Here is a 17,836-nt window from a genome sequence, read left to right on the forward strand (position 1 = left end):
TGGGGGTGAGGAGATATTGCTGTATACATTACTACAAAATTAGCAGAAGGATAAAAAGAATTACATGTAGATTGTGGGCCAAAACAATTTGAACAGTTATGCAAAGCTCATGAATTGCAACAGAGACTTCATCCACCCTCAGAGGTGAAGATATTCTGGCTTGCATACATTTCACAAAATTCAACATCAGCCAAAAGGTACTGTGGAAATTATTTGTGTTTTCAGAAGTCATGTTTCCTTTGGATAAGTCAACAGAGGGGCTGGGCTGAGCTTTTTGTTTGCAAGCTTGCCCTTCTACAGGTGAGTGAGGCTTGGGTGGGAGGGCAGACCTGCCTAGAACATTCCCAGACAAGATGTCAGCAGTGTGAGCAGAAGAGACAGGCATACAGCCCTCTCTGTCCCTTCTGAGCCCTTCCTTTTGACACTTCTTACTTTACCTTTGTCACGTGAAAGATTCATAATTATGAAAGTGCCAACTCAGGACTATCTTACTCATCACTTAAGAATACTATGCTGCTCAGCCTAGTTGCTGGAAATCCTCCAGGCAAGCCCACGTCATTTACGGTGATGATGAGCACAAGGCAATATTTTTGCAGGCCTGCCAGAGCTGAGGAGAGACTCTCACCCAAGAAGCACCTGTTCTCACTAATGCTTTATGCTTTTGCACTTGTGTCTCTTTGTGTGTGGACTCCATTGGAAGGACTCCCTTTGCTGTCTGGAGGTGTAAGGGCCGTTGCTGGACAGGGGAGCTCTGCCTTCATCCCTGAGACATGCCTGTGCTGGGGCCCAACAGCGCTCCAGACAAGGCAATAGCACGGGATGGGGTGGCTGAGGGCAGGCGTTGCACCCACACTGCCAGAAACCAGGTATTGTCCCAGTGATGCCATGGAAAGCTTACTGTTAGACCCCGTTCTTAGTTCTCAGTGTTTTTCTCACTCTCAAGAAACAAATGCTTACACTGTTATGGTATGAAATACTTTTAAAGCCATATGAGTGCATGGAGGGGTTCCTTTTGTTTTGTTGCTGTGTGTTCCCTTGGAGACTCCTGCATGGCAATTTGCACAAAAACAAGTCTGCCTCTCAGTAAAGCATACCTTCCTCTAAAGGCCCTCCTCAACATAGTCAGAATAGCCAAATATTTCTGATAACTATGTACACTAGCTGGATGAAGAAGACAAAAGGATATATTTGATCCATGAAGAACTGCTATACTCAGCTGCTTTCAAATATCTTCTTCTTAGGTCACTTTCAGAGCCAGGTCTAATTCCTGAAGCAGGAGGGAATGGGGAGAGCAAAGAGTTTGCAGAAAACACCAAAATGCTAGGGATTATATCCTGTGCATTACTGGGGTTTTTATCCAGAAGGAGCACTGGAAGGAGCTGAGGTTTCATAAACCAAGCACGTAGTCAACAATTTATACAAAGACATTTATATAAGCACGCCTAGACTGACCAGTTTAAAGTTTATTTGCATATGACCACATTAGTGAAGCTGCAGCCACACCTCTGACAGCAACATTTCAACCTTTAAGCATTTCCACTGAATTATACACCTGTTTATAGTGTGAGTAACTTCCCCTGAAACCTGTAAACTAACAACAGAGTGTGCATGTCTGTGTTTAAAAAAATCAGCCTAACACTCACCCTTGTTCATCTTCTTTTCCCATCTCAAATACTCACTTCAAACACATGCTGCCAATAACCAGCAGTGATGACTTTCTCCACTAATTTCCTATTTATGGTATTATGCCATTTAGACATTGTCGTTTTACTCAATATTGTTTTATTGAGTTCATTCTGTCAAAGAAGCATTGTTTTACACTGAAGAATGAAGCTGGCTTTGTTCATAGCGAGTTAGTAGCACATCTTAATGAGTTAAAATAGCATGAGGTAGTTGAAGGCAAATGCATATTTAAACAGGTCACTTGTGGAATTCATGTTGAGCCTCAAAAGACACTCAGGCTTTAAAAAGGAGAAAACCAGGTTTTCTTACAGGGAAGATGAAAGATCTTAAAGTATATGAAAGGAAATAAAGAGAAGATTCCAAAACAAAAACCACCTAATGTGTAGAGTCAATATTTGGAAACACTCCATGTTCTAAACAAGCTCTTTGAAAAGAATTTCCTCTCCTAATTCCCTGCCAGAACCTGAACTCGGACTTTTATAGTTCTCTTTGAAGGCCTGCTAGCAAATCTTGTAGGAACAGGTCTTCTCCTGAGATTTTATTTCATATTTCTTTCTGGTCTGTAAGTATTAAAAAAAGTTCTGAGGATATAATAAATAATTCTGGTCCTAACCAGAGCCAGGATTGCAAGGAGAAAGTATGCAAGCTATGATATAAATAGAAATATCAAAACCTGTTCAAAACCTTGGTAGATGTTCATCTCAGTGTATAAACTCATCTGTTCTCTGTGGATGAATGGTATCTGTGAGACAGAATGAATATTTGGAAGAACAAGTGTGGGAAACTGAACAAGAAAGAATAATTAGCTTCAAGGTTTAAAAATACAAAGCTGGAACAGGCAGAATGTGAAGTCCACCAGCTTTATAGCAGAATATGCAGGTGGGAAAAGAAAAAAAAAAAAGCCTCAATCATACTTCTGCAAAGTTTGTATTATAGTAATAGCTAGGACACCAGTTAGGGAACATGGCTGCATTATGCTTGTACTCCACAAAAAGAAGAGCCTCACAGAGGTTCAGAAGTCCTGAAGACTTAACAATCTACTCAGACCTACCTAATTTCTACTGCTGGGCAATACTGGCCCACTCCCAGTATGCTTGAGACCACTGAGACAAGTGGCCAATATGGTAATGTTTCCTGAGTCCATACAGATTATGGAAAAGCATTGCAGCTTTGTAACTATTCATTTATAGAATATCCATTTTATTTTATGGTCATTTTAGCTGTGAAATATGAATAAAGGAAAATCTCCTGAAACCACTCCTGCAACAATGTAAAATTATGGAACAGAAACATGAGCATTAAAACGATGAAAGAAAAATATGTGCAACAACATCAATAGAAGTATCAAAGAATCAGAGTTCCTTCCATCCTTTCCACATAACATGAGAAGCTGGAATTGGCAGGTTGTTAGTAAAAGAGAAAATTGTTGCAAGTTTATTGACAATTTCACTAGGTATGATAAGGTATATCTATGAACATACTTGTTTTCAAAATTCCTGTTCCTGCTCTGCCACTCCACAGAGGCTGGTATTCTCCTTAAAAATCCAGCAATCTGTGATAATAAAAAGCCTTGTTATAGCTGTGGTGGCTAAGGAGATGAAAAGCACAAAGTCTGAGAATAAAAGGAGTCACCTCTCTCTGGTGTTACCCTAGAGCAAAGCTGAAGTAATAGCAGAAGGAATGAGGAGTGGGAAAGAAATAACTGCTTATTGTCAAGGTGCTGCATGCATGATTGAGGAAAAAACAGTGCATGACCATCATTTCGCTGCCATCTTTACCCAGCACTGCTTCCAAACAGCTGGGGATTGAGTTTCCATCTTCTGTTGCCTCAGTCACTTGACTGAATACATGATTTCTGGCACAAGGTCGGTAAAGCTTTAATTTATCTCTGACCCAAAACTGGTGAAGGCTTTGTGGGACCTGCAAAAGATGGTATCAAACCTGGGCTTGAGGAAATTTCTTTATTATTTAAAAACAAATATATTTTGTTGTGTTGTTTTGTTTGTAACTCACATTGGTGAAAGGATGCCTGTTTCTTGCAAGATTCCTTTCAGCTAAAGAGGAGTAACATGACTCACCTAGCCGGAATTTAGGTAGTTCTGGGATAACTGGAGAGGCATGAGAAAATGGCAAGTGTGGGAATAAGATAACAGTGGCTTTCAACCAAAAGAAAGGAGGCTAGTTCAGTAAAAAAAAGGTTTTAAAATGTCTGCTCCTTTTTCTACAAAAGGAGACAAGTATTTTCAAGGTACACTTTATATCAGAATGTAGTGTTAGAAAGTTAGAACATAAATTATTCAGTGATAAGAAAAAAATAAACTATTTATATTATTTGGGAAAAAAGTTAGGAAGTCTTCTTGATTGGGAAAACAATATATGCAATGGAGGTTTTTGGCTGATTCAGTCTAGTTTAGAGATCTATCAGAGGGACAACAGAGGTTTAGACATGGCCTCTAGGGGTTTGTATGGTGTAGAGAGAATGCTAATTCAAACACTGCATTTTATTTGAGCTAAGAGTACGTAGGTGTTGACAGACTGTGGAGCTGCTATGCATGCATCCAAGCCGGCTAGTTTCCTCTCTGGGTTTTTTGTTCTTTATTTCCAGAACAAAACTGGGCATCCCTGCACTCAGTCTCTACTTAGCATTACATTTAGCAAAGCTTTCTTTTCCTTTCTCCATTAAATAAATTTTGCCATTGATCAGTTTTGTATAAATTATTCTAGGCAACTATAAATAAGTGTAATAAATAAATAAATAAGTGTAATAAATAAGTGTCATAAATAAATAAATAAGTGCTTTATTTCAGTTCCTAAATTCTTAATTAAATTATAAATATTTTAATTTGTTTATTTTCAATTGTCTTTGTTTTTTCAATTAACTATCCAACAGCTTGGTTGTCTCCACTTTGAAAAGTTCACTGTGACAGTGATTGTTTTAGTTGCAAGTTGCCCAATAACTCCAGTGTTCCCCAGAGTTAGCCAGAAATGTTTCCTAATTAATCTAGAGAACAAATGTGTGGCATGGTAATGCAGGTGACTTCTTCTCAGAAGAACAAGTGAAATACATTTCTCTGAAACCTTTGCTCCTTTCCTTGGATTCACAGATAATTTTGCCCTGATTGAGAGCAACATCCTGGACCAAATCTTAACAGAGAATCCAGATTGCTGCCAAACTCCCTCAGTTAGGTGTTTAAAGTCAGCTTCGTTCCATTTAATTGACACGTAGGGAGTACCAGCCTAACTCCATTCAGTATTGGGCAGCACTTCCCTCATCAGAAAAGCACAGAACCTGTCTGGATTACAAGCGCAGAGCAGGACTGCTGACAGATGAATATATTGTTTTATCCAGGGAGAAGATATGGCTGTTTGTTGCTGTGACATATTTGTTTCAGGGAATTACTTATTTAGAAGAACTCAGAAGAATGAAGAGAGCTGTGGATCCTGAAGCGTTTATGAATATTGTAAGTTGCTCTGTAGAGTGACCTGGGGATGGAAGGAATGCATGTGTCACAGCAGAGGGGTTTCTAGGTGTTAGAAATATCAAACTAGATAAGATACCTTTAATTCATCCTCTCTAATCACTCTATATACTACTGCTTTCGCTTCTATTCTTTCTGCATGTGTAACAGAACATCTTATGTCTGATAGAAATTAAGGCAAACACCTTTATTTAGCAAATCTTCAGAGCTAATTTCCTTTTAAATAATCAGTTTGCTGTTGCTAGCACTATCCACCTGTCTGAAAGAATGGCCATCTGGAATGTCAGCATTTTGTCGCCAAAGATTCTAAGTAACTAGTGGCTTATGTTTTCTCCTTTTTGAATGACCAGCATAGATCAGAAATGGCCAGTTTTACAGAAGAGCACCTCTTTGCAAAGCAAGCTTGTTTAGATCTTTAGTTACTTGTTAAAATCTTGGGGTTTCTGTCCTGCATGACAAATTACATTGAGCAATTCTCTGAGTACAAGTTATAAAAACCAGTGCTCTTTTGTAGCAAAACAGGTTGAATATTACAGGTCAAAAATAATATTTCAGAGTTTAAGACTGGCTGTGCTAGTGATTTCTCTTGTGACTATGCAAGTGACTGATCTTGTTTTTTTCATAACGTAGTCAGTTTTTCAGTGGTACTCATTGCATATATGCCATTCACAAAAGCGCAATTGTGAAGATCTCTGGATTTCTCTGAAGGTAGTTTAAATAAACTGGTTTCACTTTTGCAGCAGATCAAGAGCATGAACCCAGGCAGCAGATCAGGAGCATGAATCCAGGCAGCTCCTCATCTCAGCTATGGGAATCATAAGCTATGAGTTTATAGTGATTCTTACATCACCAGAATGCAAGGGTTTGTGATTGTATGACAGTACCATAACACAGTTTTTTTACAACAGATTTTAACTGAATAGTCAAATCCCAGATATAACACAAAGAATGAAGGAAATCTGTTGTAGCTTTAGGGTTACAATATCCAATCTGATATTGCTTCATTCAGATGCTTAATATATGTAGACTAAATCACAGTTGTATCTGCTCTCTAACATTTCTTCATTGTAAATATCTTATGCATATAATATATGAAATGGACTTCTGCAAGCAAATGCATTTGTACTTTCTCGTCTAGAATGAGCTCATTACTTATAAAGGGTACCCCAGTGAGGAGTATGAAGTGACAACAGAAGATGGTTATATCATTACCATTAACAGAATCCCTTATGGTACACAGAATCAAGGAAACCCAGGTACAGTTCTTTAATACAAGACTAAACCAGCCTAGATAGGGCACATTCTGGAAAGAGATACCTTATATATGTGAAATGACCATCAGAGTTTTTATACATGAGTGAAATTTTAGTAGAGAATTCTGGTTGCCCTGAACAGCCCACAAGATCAACATGATTTATGTCAAGCACACCTATTTATAATAAAAATCCACTATAATACGAAGCATATATCCTCATAATAAGAGCTGATGAGTAAAAGTTAAAAAAAAAAAAAAAAGTAAGGTAAAGGTTATAATCTGCCCAGTCAGCCTTTTTTGAGAAAGCAGTTCCAGCTTCTAATTTTGTTTTGCTTCTGCTTATACCTGGTTAATATCAGTGACTGATTCATATTTTGGGTAAAGGAAATCTCTGCAAACAATCTCACACCTTCATTCTATATATCAGCGTTGAGAATCTCAAGATAATGCAGTAGAGCTGTACAAACAATGACCAGAGGGTGCCCAGCTATTTTTTGCTGGCGTCAGGCAGATTTTTCCATAAATCCTTACAGAAGCTTAGAAGTTCTCTCTTTATAGAAAGGGATGTTTTATTCTTATGATTAGTTGTCTCCCTTTAAGTTGGTGCAGGAACAAATCACAGTATTGAATATGAGACAGTAAGGTCCCTGAACTACCAGAAAATCAAGAAATTTTATAAATTGTTGTTTTGTTTCTGATTTGTTTTTCAGCTTTGAAACCTGCTGTATTTCTCCAACATGGATTATTGGGAGATGCTAGTAACTGGGTCACAAACCTGCCCAACAACAGCTTGGGCTTCATACTAGCTGATGCTGGCTTTGATGTTTGGATGGGAAATAGCAGAGGGAATCGATGGTCCAGAAAACATCAAAATTATTCCATTGATCAAGATGAATTCTGGGCATTCAGGTAGACTGAACCATTGAAGGACATCTCCATTACCCACCCTTACATATTTATTAAAGCTGGCTAAATCAGGGATTTACATATGCTACATTTTAAAAAGCATTCTTTACATTCACTTTTGCTGAGGTGCCCCTATACATGCATGTGAATTTTAATAGTGGTAGAGACTACTTTCCTCTAATTACTGCTAGAAAAAGTTCTTCAAACTAGATATGTAGCATCAGTGCAGCTCAGAAGAACCTGCACAGTTCATGTCCAAGCCACTCCTCAGTTCTGGGGGCAGTTTTGGAGGCTATTTAGAAATGATACTCTGTCTATTACAATAACACTAAAACCACAGAAGGAGAAAATTTAAATAATTGTGGCACTTATTTTAATGAACATCTGAAAATAGACCTTTTTTTTTTTTAATGCCAAATTGTATAAAATGCATGATTCCATGGACAGAGCTCTGTTACTATATCACCAGCTTTTCCTTCTATGTAGACTGTTACAATTCAACCTGATATTTCCTGAAGTCCTTCTGTTGATGTCAAGGGAGAAAATACCCCAGAAAACCTTGAGTAGTATCTTCCCTATCCAGTGCCAGAAAAACACAGAACCTAAAGTAACTGAATGATTCACTAAATGGTTCATGTTGTTTCTTTGCTGACAAGCCTGTAATAAAAATGTGAATTCAAATGGATTTTTAATTTATGCATGCCTCTCTCTCAATCTTCTGCCTGCAGTTTTGATGAGATGGCAAAGTTTGATCTTCCAGCAGCAATAAATTTCATTGTGGAGAAAACAGGACAGGAAAAATTGTACTATATTGGCTATTCACAAGGTACTACTATTGGTAAGTTACACACAATAGACCAATGTTTCAGAAAAACAGGAGTAAAATGTGATTTGATATACTGAATGTACCTGGGGTTTTCATTGCCTCTTTGCAGGTGTGAAAAACACAGATAAGCTGTTTTCAGCATATAGGCATTTTTGATTTATTATAAAGACAATAAAATATAATAGGCCAAATGCACTGCTGCTCTAAATCTGTTGACTTGGAATTATACTGGAAATTATTGTGGGCCATGCAAATTGTTTCCTTCTAAGATGCACGGGTGTGCCCAACAGCAGATGGTCAGTTGACAAAAATAAACAAAATAGGAAGATGAGAGTACAGAAAGAGAAGTTGACCAGTTTGGACAGGACACACACACACACACAAACACAAAAGAAATATTAAATTGGATTGGCCAGAAGAAAAACAACTGCTCCTCCCAATAGTATATGAAATTCATGAATGTACATCAGAAGTGTGCTTTTATGTTTAAATGGGTTTCGAAGAAAGCTGCAAAGGCAAAATATAGAAAGAAATTTCTCTCTGAAGAGGGAAATAAGACTACAAGCTGCTAATATCAGGGATATGGTGTAGTTGGGAACTCTCAGTGCTAGGTTAACGGTTGGACTAGATGATCTTCAAGGTCCTTTCCAGCCTAGATGATTCTGTGTGATTCTGTGTGTAATACATGGAGAAGAGGGATTTTATACAAATCTAGGCTGAACCATAGTCTCTGAACGACTAACAACATTGCTTGTATGATTGAAATTGCAGAATAACATTTACAAATACTGAAAACAGTCTAATGTAGAAATGACGATTTCCTTAACTTCTTTTTTGTTTGCTCAGCTTTCATTGCATTTTCAACAATGCCAGAGCTGGCTCAAAAAATCAAACTCTATTTTGCGTTGGCACCTGTCACTACTATTAAGTATGCAAGAAGCCCAGCAACAAAACTCCTCTACCTTCCAGAAAAATTGTTCAGGGTATGTGATATCTTGGTTTCAACTGTTTAACCATATACTTGTTTGTTGAGCTCTTAAAAAGGATAAACAGAAAGTATAGGGCTTTATGAAGTCTAGTTATTTGCATGTGGGTAGGTTTAGCTTATGACTGAAGCCTTTGGAAGTTCAGACTGGACATTAAGAAAAACTTTTTATCTAGGGCAGTAGTCCAGCACTAGGACAGGTCACGCAGAGAGATACAGAGATGCAGATCCTCAAAGGTTTCCATGATTCCTGTAGACAAAGCCACAACTGATGTGCAATCTTAGAGCTAAACTATGAATTGGAATTAACATCTAACATATCTCTTCATTAAAAGTGATGTAACACAAATTGAGTAATGCATGAGCAGGCTGATGCAATGGAAAAACATCTAATTTCTCTCCTGTTTGTGGGAACGTCATCTGGCAAATGAAGAAAAAGCAAGCGAGAACCACTGAAAGTGCTGGAGAAGAGGAACAGGACACAAACACCGTTTAAAACCAACAGCACAATGTACAAGTGTACATTCTTAAATGAATGTTACCTTTGTATTTCACAGGGTTTGTTCGGCAAAAGAGAATTCCTTCCCCAGACTGAGTGTCTAAGAAGGCTAATAGTCCCTGTTTGCAGCCACAGAGCTTTTGTCAGGCTTTGTAGAAGTGTCTTCTTCAGTCTGGGTGGGTTTAACCTGAAAAACATTGACATGGTACGTATAACTCTTACCAGCTCTACTGAGAGTTCAAGCTTCTGTTCCCAAAACTTACCTTCTATCCTGTGGTGTGAACCCTGAATTTCTATTAGTCAGCATTACATTGCAGGGAACATGGAACAGTCCCCACTACCAGACAGCAATATCTGCTTGTTGCCCCATCACTGGCAGGGGACCACTGCCTCATTCTTCAGAAGAGCACTTGGCACAACCCCTACAATCAACAGCTGCCCAAAGCCTCCCAGATCTCTGCAGTCTGCTTCTGCCAGACCTCACCTAGGGCACTGTCTCCTGGTTCATACTGTGACTACTGGTCTCATCAGAGATCTTCAGTATGCTGGCACACCACAAAAGAGGAAATAAAACCCTTTCCTTCTTCATGTTTCCAGGAGCTCTTTGCAAAGGAGAAAGGAACACACATATTCCGCCTTGTCCTCCTTCTCCAAGCTTTGGACCATCAGGGGTATGCTCAGAGGCACAGAATATCTAGGGGGTACCTGAGAGAGTTGGCAGACACTGAGGGTTAGGACATACTTGGACACCTCAAGCTATGTACAGCTGTAGGTCAGACCACCTGGGCATGAAATTTGGGTTCCAGAGTTTTCCAAAAAATGCCTCAGAGCATGTTCTCTGAAGAAGGATCACACAGCAACGTGTTAAGAAACCCCGGCAGGACTAGGGTGTGTTTTATTTCAAAGTCATGCATTCCTCAGGCAGTTGCAGTTCCTTTTGCTATTCTCTCCAACAGTGATTCTCTCTCACATAGAATCTGTTACAGACTCCTGAAGAAAACCACCTAGTCTGGGGTCTAAATTGCTAACTTTCTATTCTGTCCTTTCCACCTGTAGAGTCTTTTAGATTCTCAGTCATCCTGCAAAATGTTCTGGTTGGGAGTTGTTCTTTCGGTGCTACTCCAAACCTGACACATCGTCACAGCTGGAGTAACTCTGAGGGAGTCTCTGATCATGTCACTCCAATTTCTGTTGGTTTTAGTGATACATGACACTGCTGTGACAACTGTTTTGATGTACATCTGAATAGAAGGGAGGAAGAGAATACTTACTGAATATTTTCTTTCAGAACCGAATCAATGTGTATATTGCACAAACCCCTGCTGGAACTTCTGTGCAGAACATAGTCCACTGGAGTCAGGTACTAGCAAACTACTAGAAGGCAAAATAGGTACTCACCTCTGGCTGCATGGTATAGAGTGGGTATAGCCAATATCCTGCTGTGAAGCCATTGCTAACTTCTTGGAAACACAAGCTATTTGTGGTTTACAATTGAAATCTCAATTCAAAACACTATTTCTCATTGATTCTTCTTTTGCCAGCAGGATAGAAATACCCTATGTGATACAGGTATATTTGAAGCAAAGAATGAAAAGCTGTATTTGTATAAAAACATGTGTGCTGGAAGCTGTGTATGCAGATGTATATATCACTCTTCTTACTGTATATCCAGTACCTTTTATAAATGATGTCCACTGTTCTGTAGAGAGCTTACCTTAAGAAATTAGTTATGTTTCCAATGTAGAGTCAAGAAATGAACAAGACATAGGTTGCTTTGTAAAATATCAAATTTTACTAGTAAGAGCCTTTGTATTTTCATCTTTTATTTTCAAAGCTCTCAGTGTCTGGACAGCAATAGAACTGTAAATAATAAACTATTTAGTAGACTAGCTATATCCCTTACAAGGTACTGTCACAGTACATCCTCAGCAGCAGTGCTGATCGAAGCTGCCTTTCTGTCTCTGGGCACACACTTTCAGGATTCATGAAGCCTGGGCTCAGTCACAGAACCTTCTGCACACAACACAGGTTTCCTGGCAGCACTGCAGGCTCTGGAGCAGAGCAGGAAGCCGCTGTGAGCACAGTGAGCTTGCGAGGTGTTAATGCACTTTTCAACATAACAAACACATGGATATGTTTGAGTGACATCTGCACAGGCATTTACTCAACATTAAACAATATTTTGGTCTATGAATTTACATAAAATATTAGATTTGATCAAGTTGCTTTTGTAACCATGGCCTAGACCTGTAAAGAAAAAAGGTTACAAAGGAAAAGTGGGGGGAGCTCTGCAAATTGACTCAGGTTAATTCAGCATCTAGCCACAGACTGGCAAGTACAAACATGCAGGATACTCCTAAGCCTTCATTGTCATTGCTGTTATTACTATTAAAGGAGTTAACAGACACCTTACGATCAATATTAGGATCCCATTGATGGTGTCTCATGGTAGTAACAACTCATGTTGTAGGCAAAGCCAAGGAGCACAGGGAAAGAACTAGAAATGGTGACTTCTGTATTCAAACCAGAGACAGAAGAGAAAACATAAGAAGGAGCCATCCACAGAGCTGAGTGATGGCACTATGACTGTCAGAAAAGGACAGGGCAGCAGCAGCAAGGGGAACTTGCTGGAGGCAGTTGTTAATAGCAATTTTACAAACTAGAACAAATTGCCTGCAGGACCATCTCTGGGTCTTTCTTCAGGAGCCATGATTTTTTTGGTTCTGACAAAACATTTTACTCCTTTTCACTGATTGGGACTTTTAATTAATTTACTGTTGCCTCTTTTGTAGCTCTTAGAAGAACTTCCATTGAGGTTTTAGGTTGGAGTCAGAGGCTCAGCAGGGAAAGAATCCCCAAACTTCCTGAATTATGGCTTTGTAACTACCCTTCTCTTGTTTATCCTCTTAGGAGGCCCATTCAGGGAAGTTCCAAGCTTATGACTGGGGCAGTTCAAAGAAGAACATGGAAAAATACCAACAGGTATATTCTGGTGAAACAATGTTATCACCCTTGAACAACACAGAAGCACACAGGAAGAGAGCAAGGATGTAGTAGGAGACACATTTTCAGAATACAAGTAGATGGAAGTATTACTACTTTCCAGTTTGGAAGTCAATAGAGAAAGAATGCAAGCACTAATGGCAATAATAAATTTTAAAAAGAAAAAAGAGAGTGACAGAGAGAGGAAGACCAAAACTTTTCAATTAAATAGGAAATCAATAGGAACAACAAGAGTAAGGGCGGAAAGAGAGAAAATTAATTTTGAAAAAGAAGAGTACATCTAGTGGATAAGACCAAAGAGGCATCTTGCCTACTAGTTGATTGAAGCAGTTGCCAATGTATGAGAGCTCAAGGAAACAATATTAGGAGGGGGGCAACTGGAGAGTTAATAGGTACCTCTAGATTCTGGCAGCCAGAGGCTAAAAGACTGTCTTCAAGCAGTCCCTGAGGAACCTCCGTTCCATTCAAGATTCTAATCCCATCCTTGACTGTCCTCCCCTTTAGGTCTCCACAACAGCCTATTATTACAAGTTACATGTTTTAATGATGCCTTGTATGAAACTCAACTTCCTTTGGTTTGTCTTGAATTTGCTTGCCCCTGGAAAGTCACTGGATGCCTTCTAGGTTTTGTGTTATGAGAAATAATGGGATAATTATTTCCTGTGCTCTTTCTTATACCATTTGTGATTGTATAAGCCTGTCTCCTGTTCCTGCTCTGGCCTCTATTTTCCAAACTCAGGAGTCCCAAGCTACTTCCCCTCTCCTCCTGCAGAGCCACTCCATGCTACTTTTCACCCTTGTCACATGTGTTTTCTGACTAGACCATATATGTCTTCTGTGGCTCACCAGTACTCCAAAAGGACCAAAATGGGACTTTATCCAGAGGCATCCTGACATTTTCTGTCTTGTTCCAGGTTCCTACCCGATGAGTTCCTAGCTGAGAGGGCAAAGACCCAACAGTAACTCTTTGCCAACTCAGGAGGTGTTTTTCCTTTGACTGTGCTATCAGCTGTGTCATCCCTGTAAGCACAGACAGAAAAGGCAAGCAAGGGCACTTCCTTCCTGTTTGGTTTAGGCATCTCTAGATTGAACTGGACAGAAGAAAGAGACAAATGCATGTTTAAAGTTTGCTGTGCTTTCCTGGACATCCATTCCTGTGCTGCTTCATGTTTTCCAGGCTATTCCTCCTCTCTACAATGTAGAAGAGATGACTGTACCTACTGCAGCATGGACTGGAGGACAAGACTTGCTTGCAGATCCAAAGGATGCAGCCATTTTACTGTCTCAAATTAAGAGGCTTATCTATCACAAGAGGATTCATGAATGGGCACACCTGGATTTCATCTGGGGATTGGATGCACCTTTGCACATGTACAATGAAATTATTGATCTGATGCAGAAGTATCCTTAACCCACAACCAGTAACCGTACCTGACTCATTCAACAACATTTTCTTTCACTGGGCATGAACAAAACTTTCTTTGGCATCAGATGGTTCCTGCTGGAGTCAAAGAAAGGGTTCCTCCTGGTGCTATTTTCACACCACATGTCACTGCAATGTCTTTTGCATCCTGATAGTGCATTTCATATTTTCTGACAACCTTGTGGGTCAGTAATCACTTTTTAATTGATACAGCCTAGATTCTGCAATAAGCTAACAGAAGACAGGGTTTTCTTGAAGCTTGTTCTCTTTTTTAGACCCTAACAGTAATGAAAGCACTGACTTTCTCTGGATATGGTCAGTGATCTCAAGATGCTTTCCATTCTTCATATTATTTCTCAGTTTATTGAGCTGGCAGTTACTGAAAGGCATAGTGTAAGCCAAGACTAATTCTAGCAGTTATGGTATTGATTAATTTTATTATTAGATGAGATGATGACCAGAAAGTAAAAACTGAGTTCACATAAGAAACTCACTCCTGAAAAGAAGATGGTTTGTCTCTATTTGAAACAGCGTTGCTCACTTTTTTCATGAGGAAAAACAAAGGGCACAGAAAGGGTAGACCCAGCAGAAAACAGTAGCCCGTTTCCTGGTTCAAGCATGGACCTGGAATATGGGAAACTTGGGTTCAAGGCACCCTCTTGAGACAGACAGAGAAATCTTGGCAGACTCAACCTCTGCTGACAACACTTTCAGGATCTGTGTACATGAACTCTCCAGGGTGGGAGAAAGGAGCTATTTTCATCTTGGCAATGACAGCACTTCAGTGGGACACTGGTTCAAAGTTACACTCTGAACCCAGCAGGAACCTCATATCTCCTGCTATTTCACATGGAAGCTACTGGCTACCACAAAGCTGAGCTGTTCTAACCTTTATCATGGCTCTGAGAAGCCTCTTTGGGGTTTAAACACTAAAACAGAAAGTACCCAAACATTGCTAGAAAGAATCCATTATCTCCATCCCATGGGTATTCAGAGCACTTTGCCCATTAGTGGGAAGGGCTGCTTTGAAAACAGTGCTGAAGAAACTGTCATCCTATTTAAGTTCCTGAGGGAAGTCTAGTTCTACCAATCTTGTTTCAAATAGGTAGTTAGTGCACAAAGGCACTCACTTGAAGGGTAGCCTCCATGGTTATTAGGTTACAGTATTATGGGTCACTGTCCCTCCACAATGAAATGCCATTAGTTTCACTGTGAAAAGAAACACAGTGCATTTAGGGATTTCCTTTCAGCATGACACCCTCATTCTCCATTTGAATCAAATGTTAGCGTGCGCCAAGTCTGGTATGACAACCAGGGCAGAGAACAACTGTTACACTAAGACAGTTCACTGGTGACATTATATGACCAAAGGGTCAGTGTCTCACTCTGCAAAATAGTTCATTAGCTGAACAAATTAACCATAGCTGATACCACTTGTGTCCCTTTCCCTTCCAAGACAAACAACGGTCATGTTTGATCACCTGAGCCCACTGCTGAAGCCTGTCCTGTTTCCTTGTGCTCCATGAATGTAAGCAGAACTTGATCCAAACAAAACAGCTCCCCTCCAGACAAGAATATTCCTTACACCCAATACAAATTCCTGGGGACAAATACCCTCCAGTCAGCCCTTCAACTAACTCACTGCTTGCAGGGGAAACACATGAGGACTTGAGACCTACTTTATGAATTTTCAATACTTACAATGGGAAATGCAACAGCAATAGCCCTGAAAGAAGCCAGCACATCCCCTAAATTCACCTACAAAAGAGATTGCTGCTGTGCAGCTGTCTTGCAACCTGAGAGACCATAGAGAAGGCAGGGTGTTGAATTTTCTGGAAAATCAGTAAAAACAGGTTGGGCGCGCAGCATTGGAAACATCCTGGGGATTGTTAATCCCACCCTGGGACATGAGGAGGGACTAGACATCATGTTACAGAAGTCCTTCTGAGTGATTAATTTATGGTTTGATGAAAGTTATTGTCACTTAGAGACATCAGAGCAGCCAAGTTATAATGATTTTCACTGAGAAATTACCAAGTTACCTTTTTCACCCAAACAATGTTCTCTACTTTGTACATAAAGCAGAACTGTTACTGTGGCTTCACTGACATCCTGTTCTTATTTCTCTCCTTCCCCCACCACCCAAAGACATCATATTATTTGCAACAGCATTCCCAAGAACACAGCCCTTTCATCTGGTTTTCTTCTAAATGCTCATCAGACCATGATGAAACACAAGTTCTTCTGAAGACACTTATGAGTTAATTGGCTGAAAAGGCTGGTCCTCACGTAGGAGGATTCTACTTTGTTTGTAGCCCAGATGCCTAAGAACACAGAACATGTCCTTCTGCCCATGGTCATCAAGCCAATTTCAGTGACGACTGAGCCCCCAGGGCTGACTAGAACTAATTCAGCAGTTAGGCAAAAATACTATGTTTTCAGAGTTGATGAAAATGGCTTGGGAGAAACAAGAACCCTTGTTTGTGCCCTCACTGGGAGGGAGATTATGTGAAGCCTTCTTTGGAACCACCTACAGAAACCATGTCAACTCTGGGCAACTAATGTAGAATAAGATGGGTTTCATGAGTTGTGCTGCTCACTGAAAAACAGACTTAGGACAGTCTGTAATGTTAAAGTTAACATAAACCAAATGAAAAGCAATAGTAGAGACATCTTGAGAAAGTATGTTGATAGAAGCTGGACACTTCCTCGTCTTCATTCTAAAAGATTACATTCAGAGCAGCCCCTCAGTTGGGCAATAGCACAGGTCAAGGTCTGCCACAGCCTCAGGGAGCTGGAACACCCAGGTCCCAGCTAATCATCCTAACCACTGATTTGCAGGTACTTCTTAAACTCTCTTGCTCCATGGTGCATTTTGGGTTTGTGAATTTAACTAGAAGATCTTTTTCATCACAAAGATTTCCTCACTTCTGAAGCACTGCCAAATCAGCACTTAAATACGCTCTACAATACATGCTGCCAACTCATGACACTCACAGCTGCTACCCTGAAGTGCTCATTATGTTTTGACTTCCTTTTATTGGCGCAGGTTTCTGCCAGTGAATCAGTCTGCTAATGGAGACAGACCAGGAACTGCAGCAGAAGACACAAGCAAGGCAGTCAAAGCAGAGGTAAGTTGCTTGTACGTATGTGTTCATGATCTTTTTCTCTGTTGCCTGTCTCTATAAAGATGTTCAGTCTTGATTTTGTGCAGCTGATTCTAAGAATAGACAGCTTTTTGTCTCTCTGAACTGTAAGCCAATTGTTATGCACAGAAGTGTGTATTTGCTCAGGTTAGAAAATGAAGAAGTTTGACCTGCACAAAAGAAAGAAAAAGAGCAACTGTTTCATTTTCCTCTACTTGTTTTCTTCAGTCTGAGAACAAGGGAATGAAAGTCCCAGTATTACAACAGTGTGTGTAAACTGGACCTCCTGCTCTCACAGTGTAATGCAGCTGTATGTTTTGTTAGTGAGTAAGGCAGTAGATTCTCATGTGCATGTAGTCACAGTTGCTTCTCTGGTTCATGTGTGTATGCCTTACAGCTTATATGAAATAAATTTTAGACTGTTTAAAGCACAAGAATAGATGGTTGAATTTCTGAAGGGCTTGTATCTTACTTTCACTAAATCTTAAAAGTACCTAAAGAACTTTCAAGGGCATTTCTCTCTCTGACCTTTTTTCCATCTAAGTACGTTCTTTCATGACAGTTTACCATGACCAATATTTCCTTGTGATTTCATCTCACTAGATAAAAACAGCTATTCCCATCTCCTAAC

At 39.7% G+C, this 17,836-nt stretch overlaps 1 protein-coding gene across 1 annotated transcript; it reads left to right on the forward strand.

The window, feature by feature from the left end:
* Positions 1 to 3,531: 3,531 nt before the first annotated feature.
* On the forward strand, positions 3,532 to 14,047 carry LOC141925639 (lipase member M-like). The gene is made up of 10 exons (XM_074830051.1): positions 3,532 to 3,548; positions 5,033 to 5,144; positions 6,301 to 6,418; positions 7,128 to 7,326; positions 8,052 to 8,161; positions 8,996 to 9,132; positions 9,692 to 9,838; positions 10,922 to 10,993; positions 12,544 to 12,615; positions 13,814 to 14,047. Exons 1-10 carry the CDS (start codon positions 3,532 to 3,534, stop codon positions 14,045 to 14,047), a joined length of 1,218 nt encoding a protein of 405 aa, XP_074686152.1.
* Positions 14,048 to 17,836: the final 3,789 nt, after the last annotated feature.

The sequence above is a fragment of the Strix aluco genome, chromosome 7, assembly GCF_031877795.1.
Source record: "Strix aluco isolate bStrAlu1 chromosome 7, bStrAlu1.hap1, whole genome shotgun sequence".
NCBI lineage: Eukaryota > Metazoa > Chordata > Aves > Strigiformes > Strigidae > Strix > Strix aluco.

Bases quoted from the DNA above. Each gene is read 5' to 3' on its own strand.
- LOC141925639 (XM_074830051.1), top strand. The intron at 8,162-8,995 runs GTAAGTTACACA...TTGTTTGCTCAG, and splicing joins TTCACAAGGTACTACTATTG to CTTTCATTGCATTTTCAACA. The intron at 9,133-9,691 runs GTATGTGATATC...TGTATTTCACAG, and splicing joins TTCCAGAAAAATTGTTCAGG to GGTTTGTTCGGCAAAAGAGA.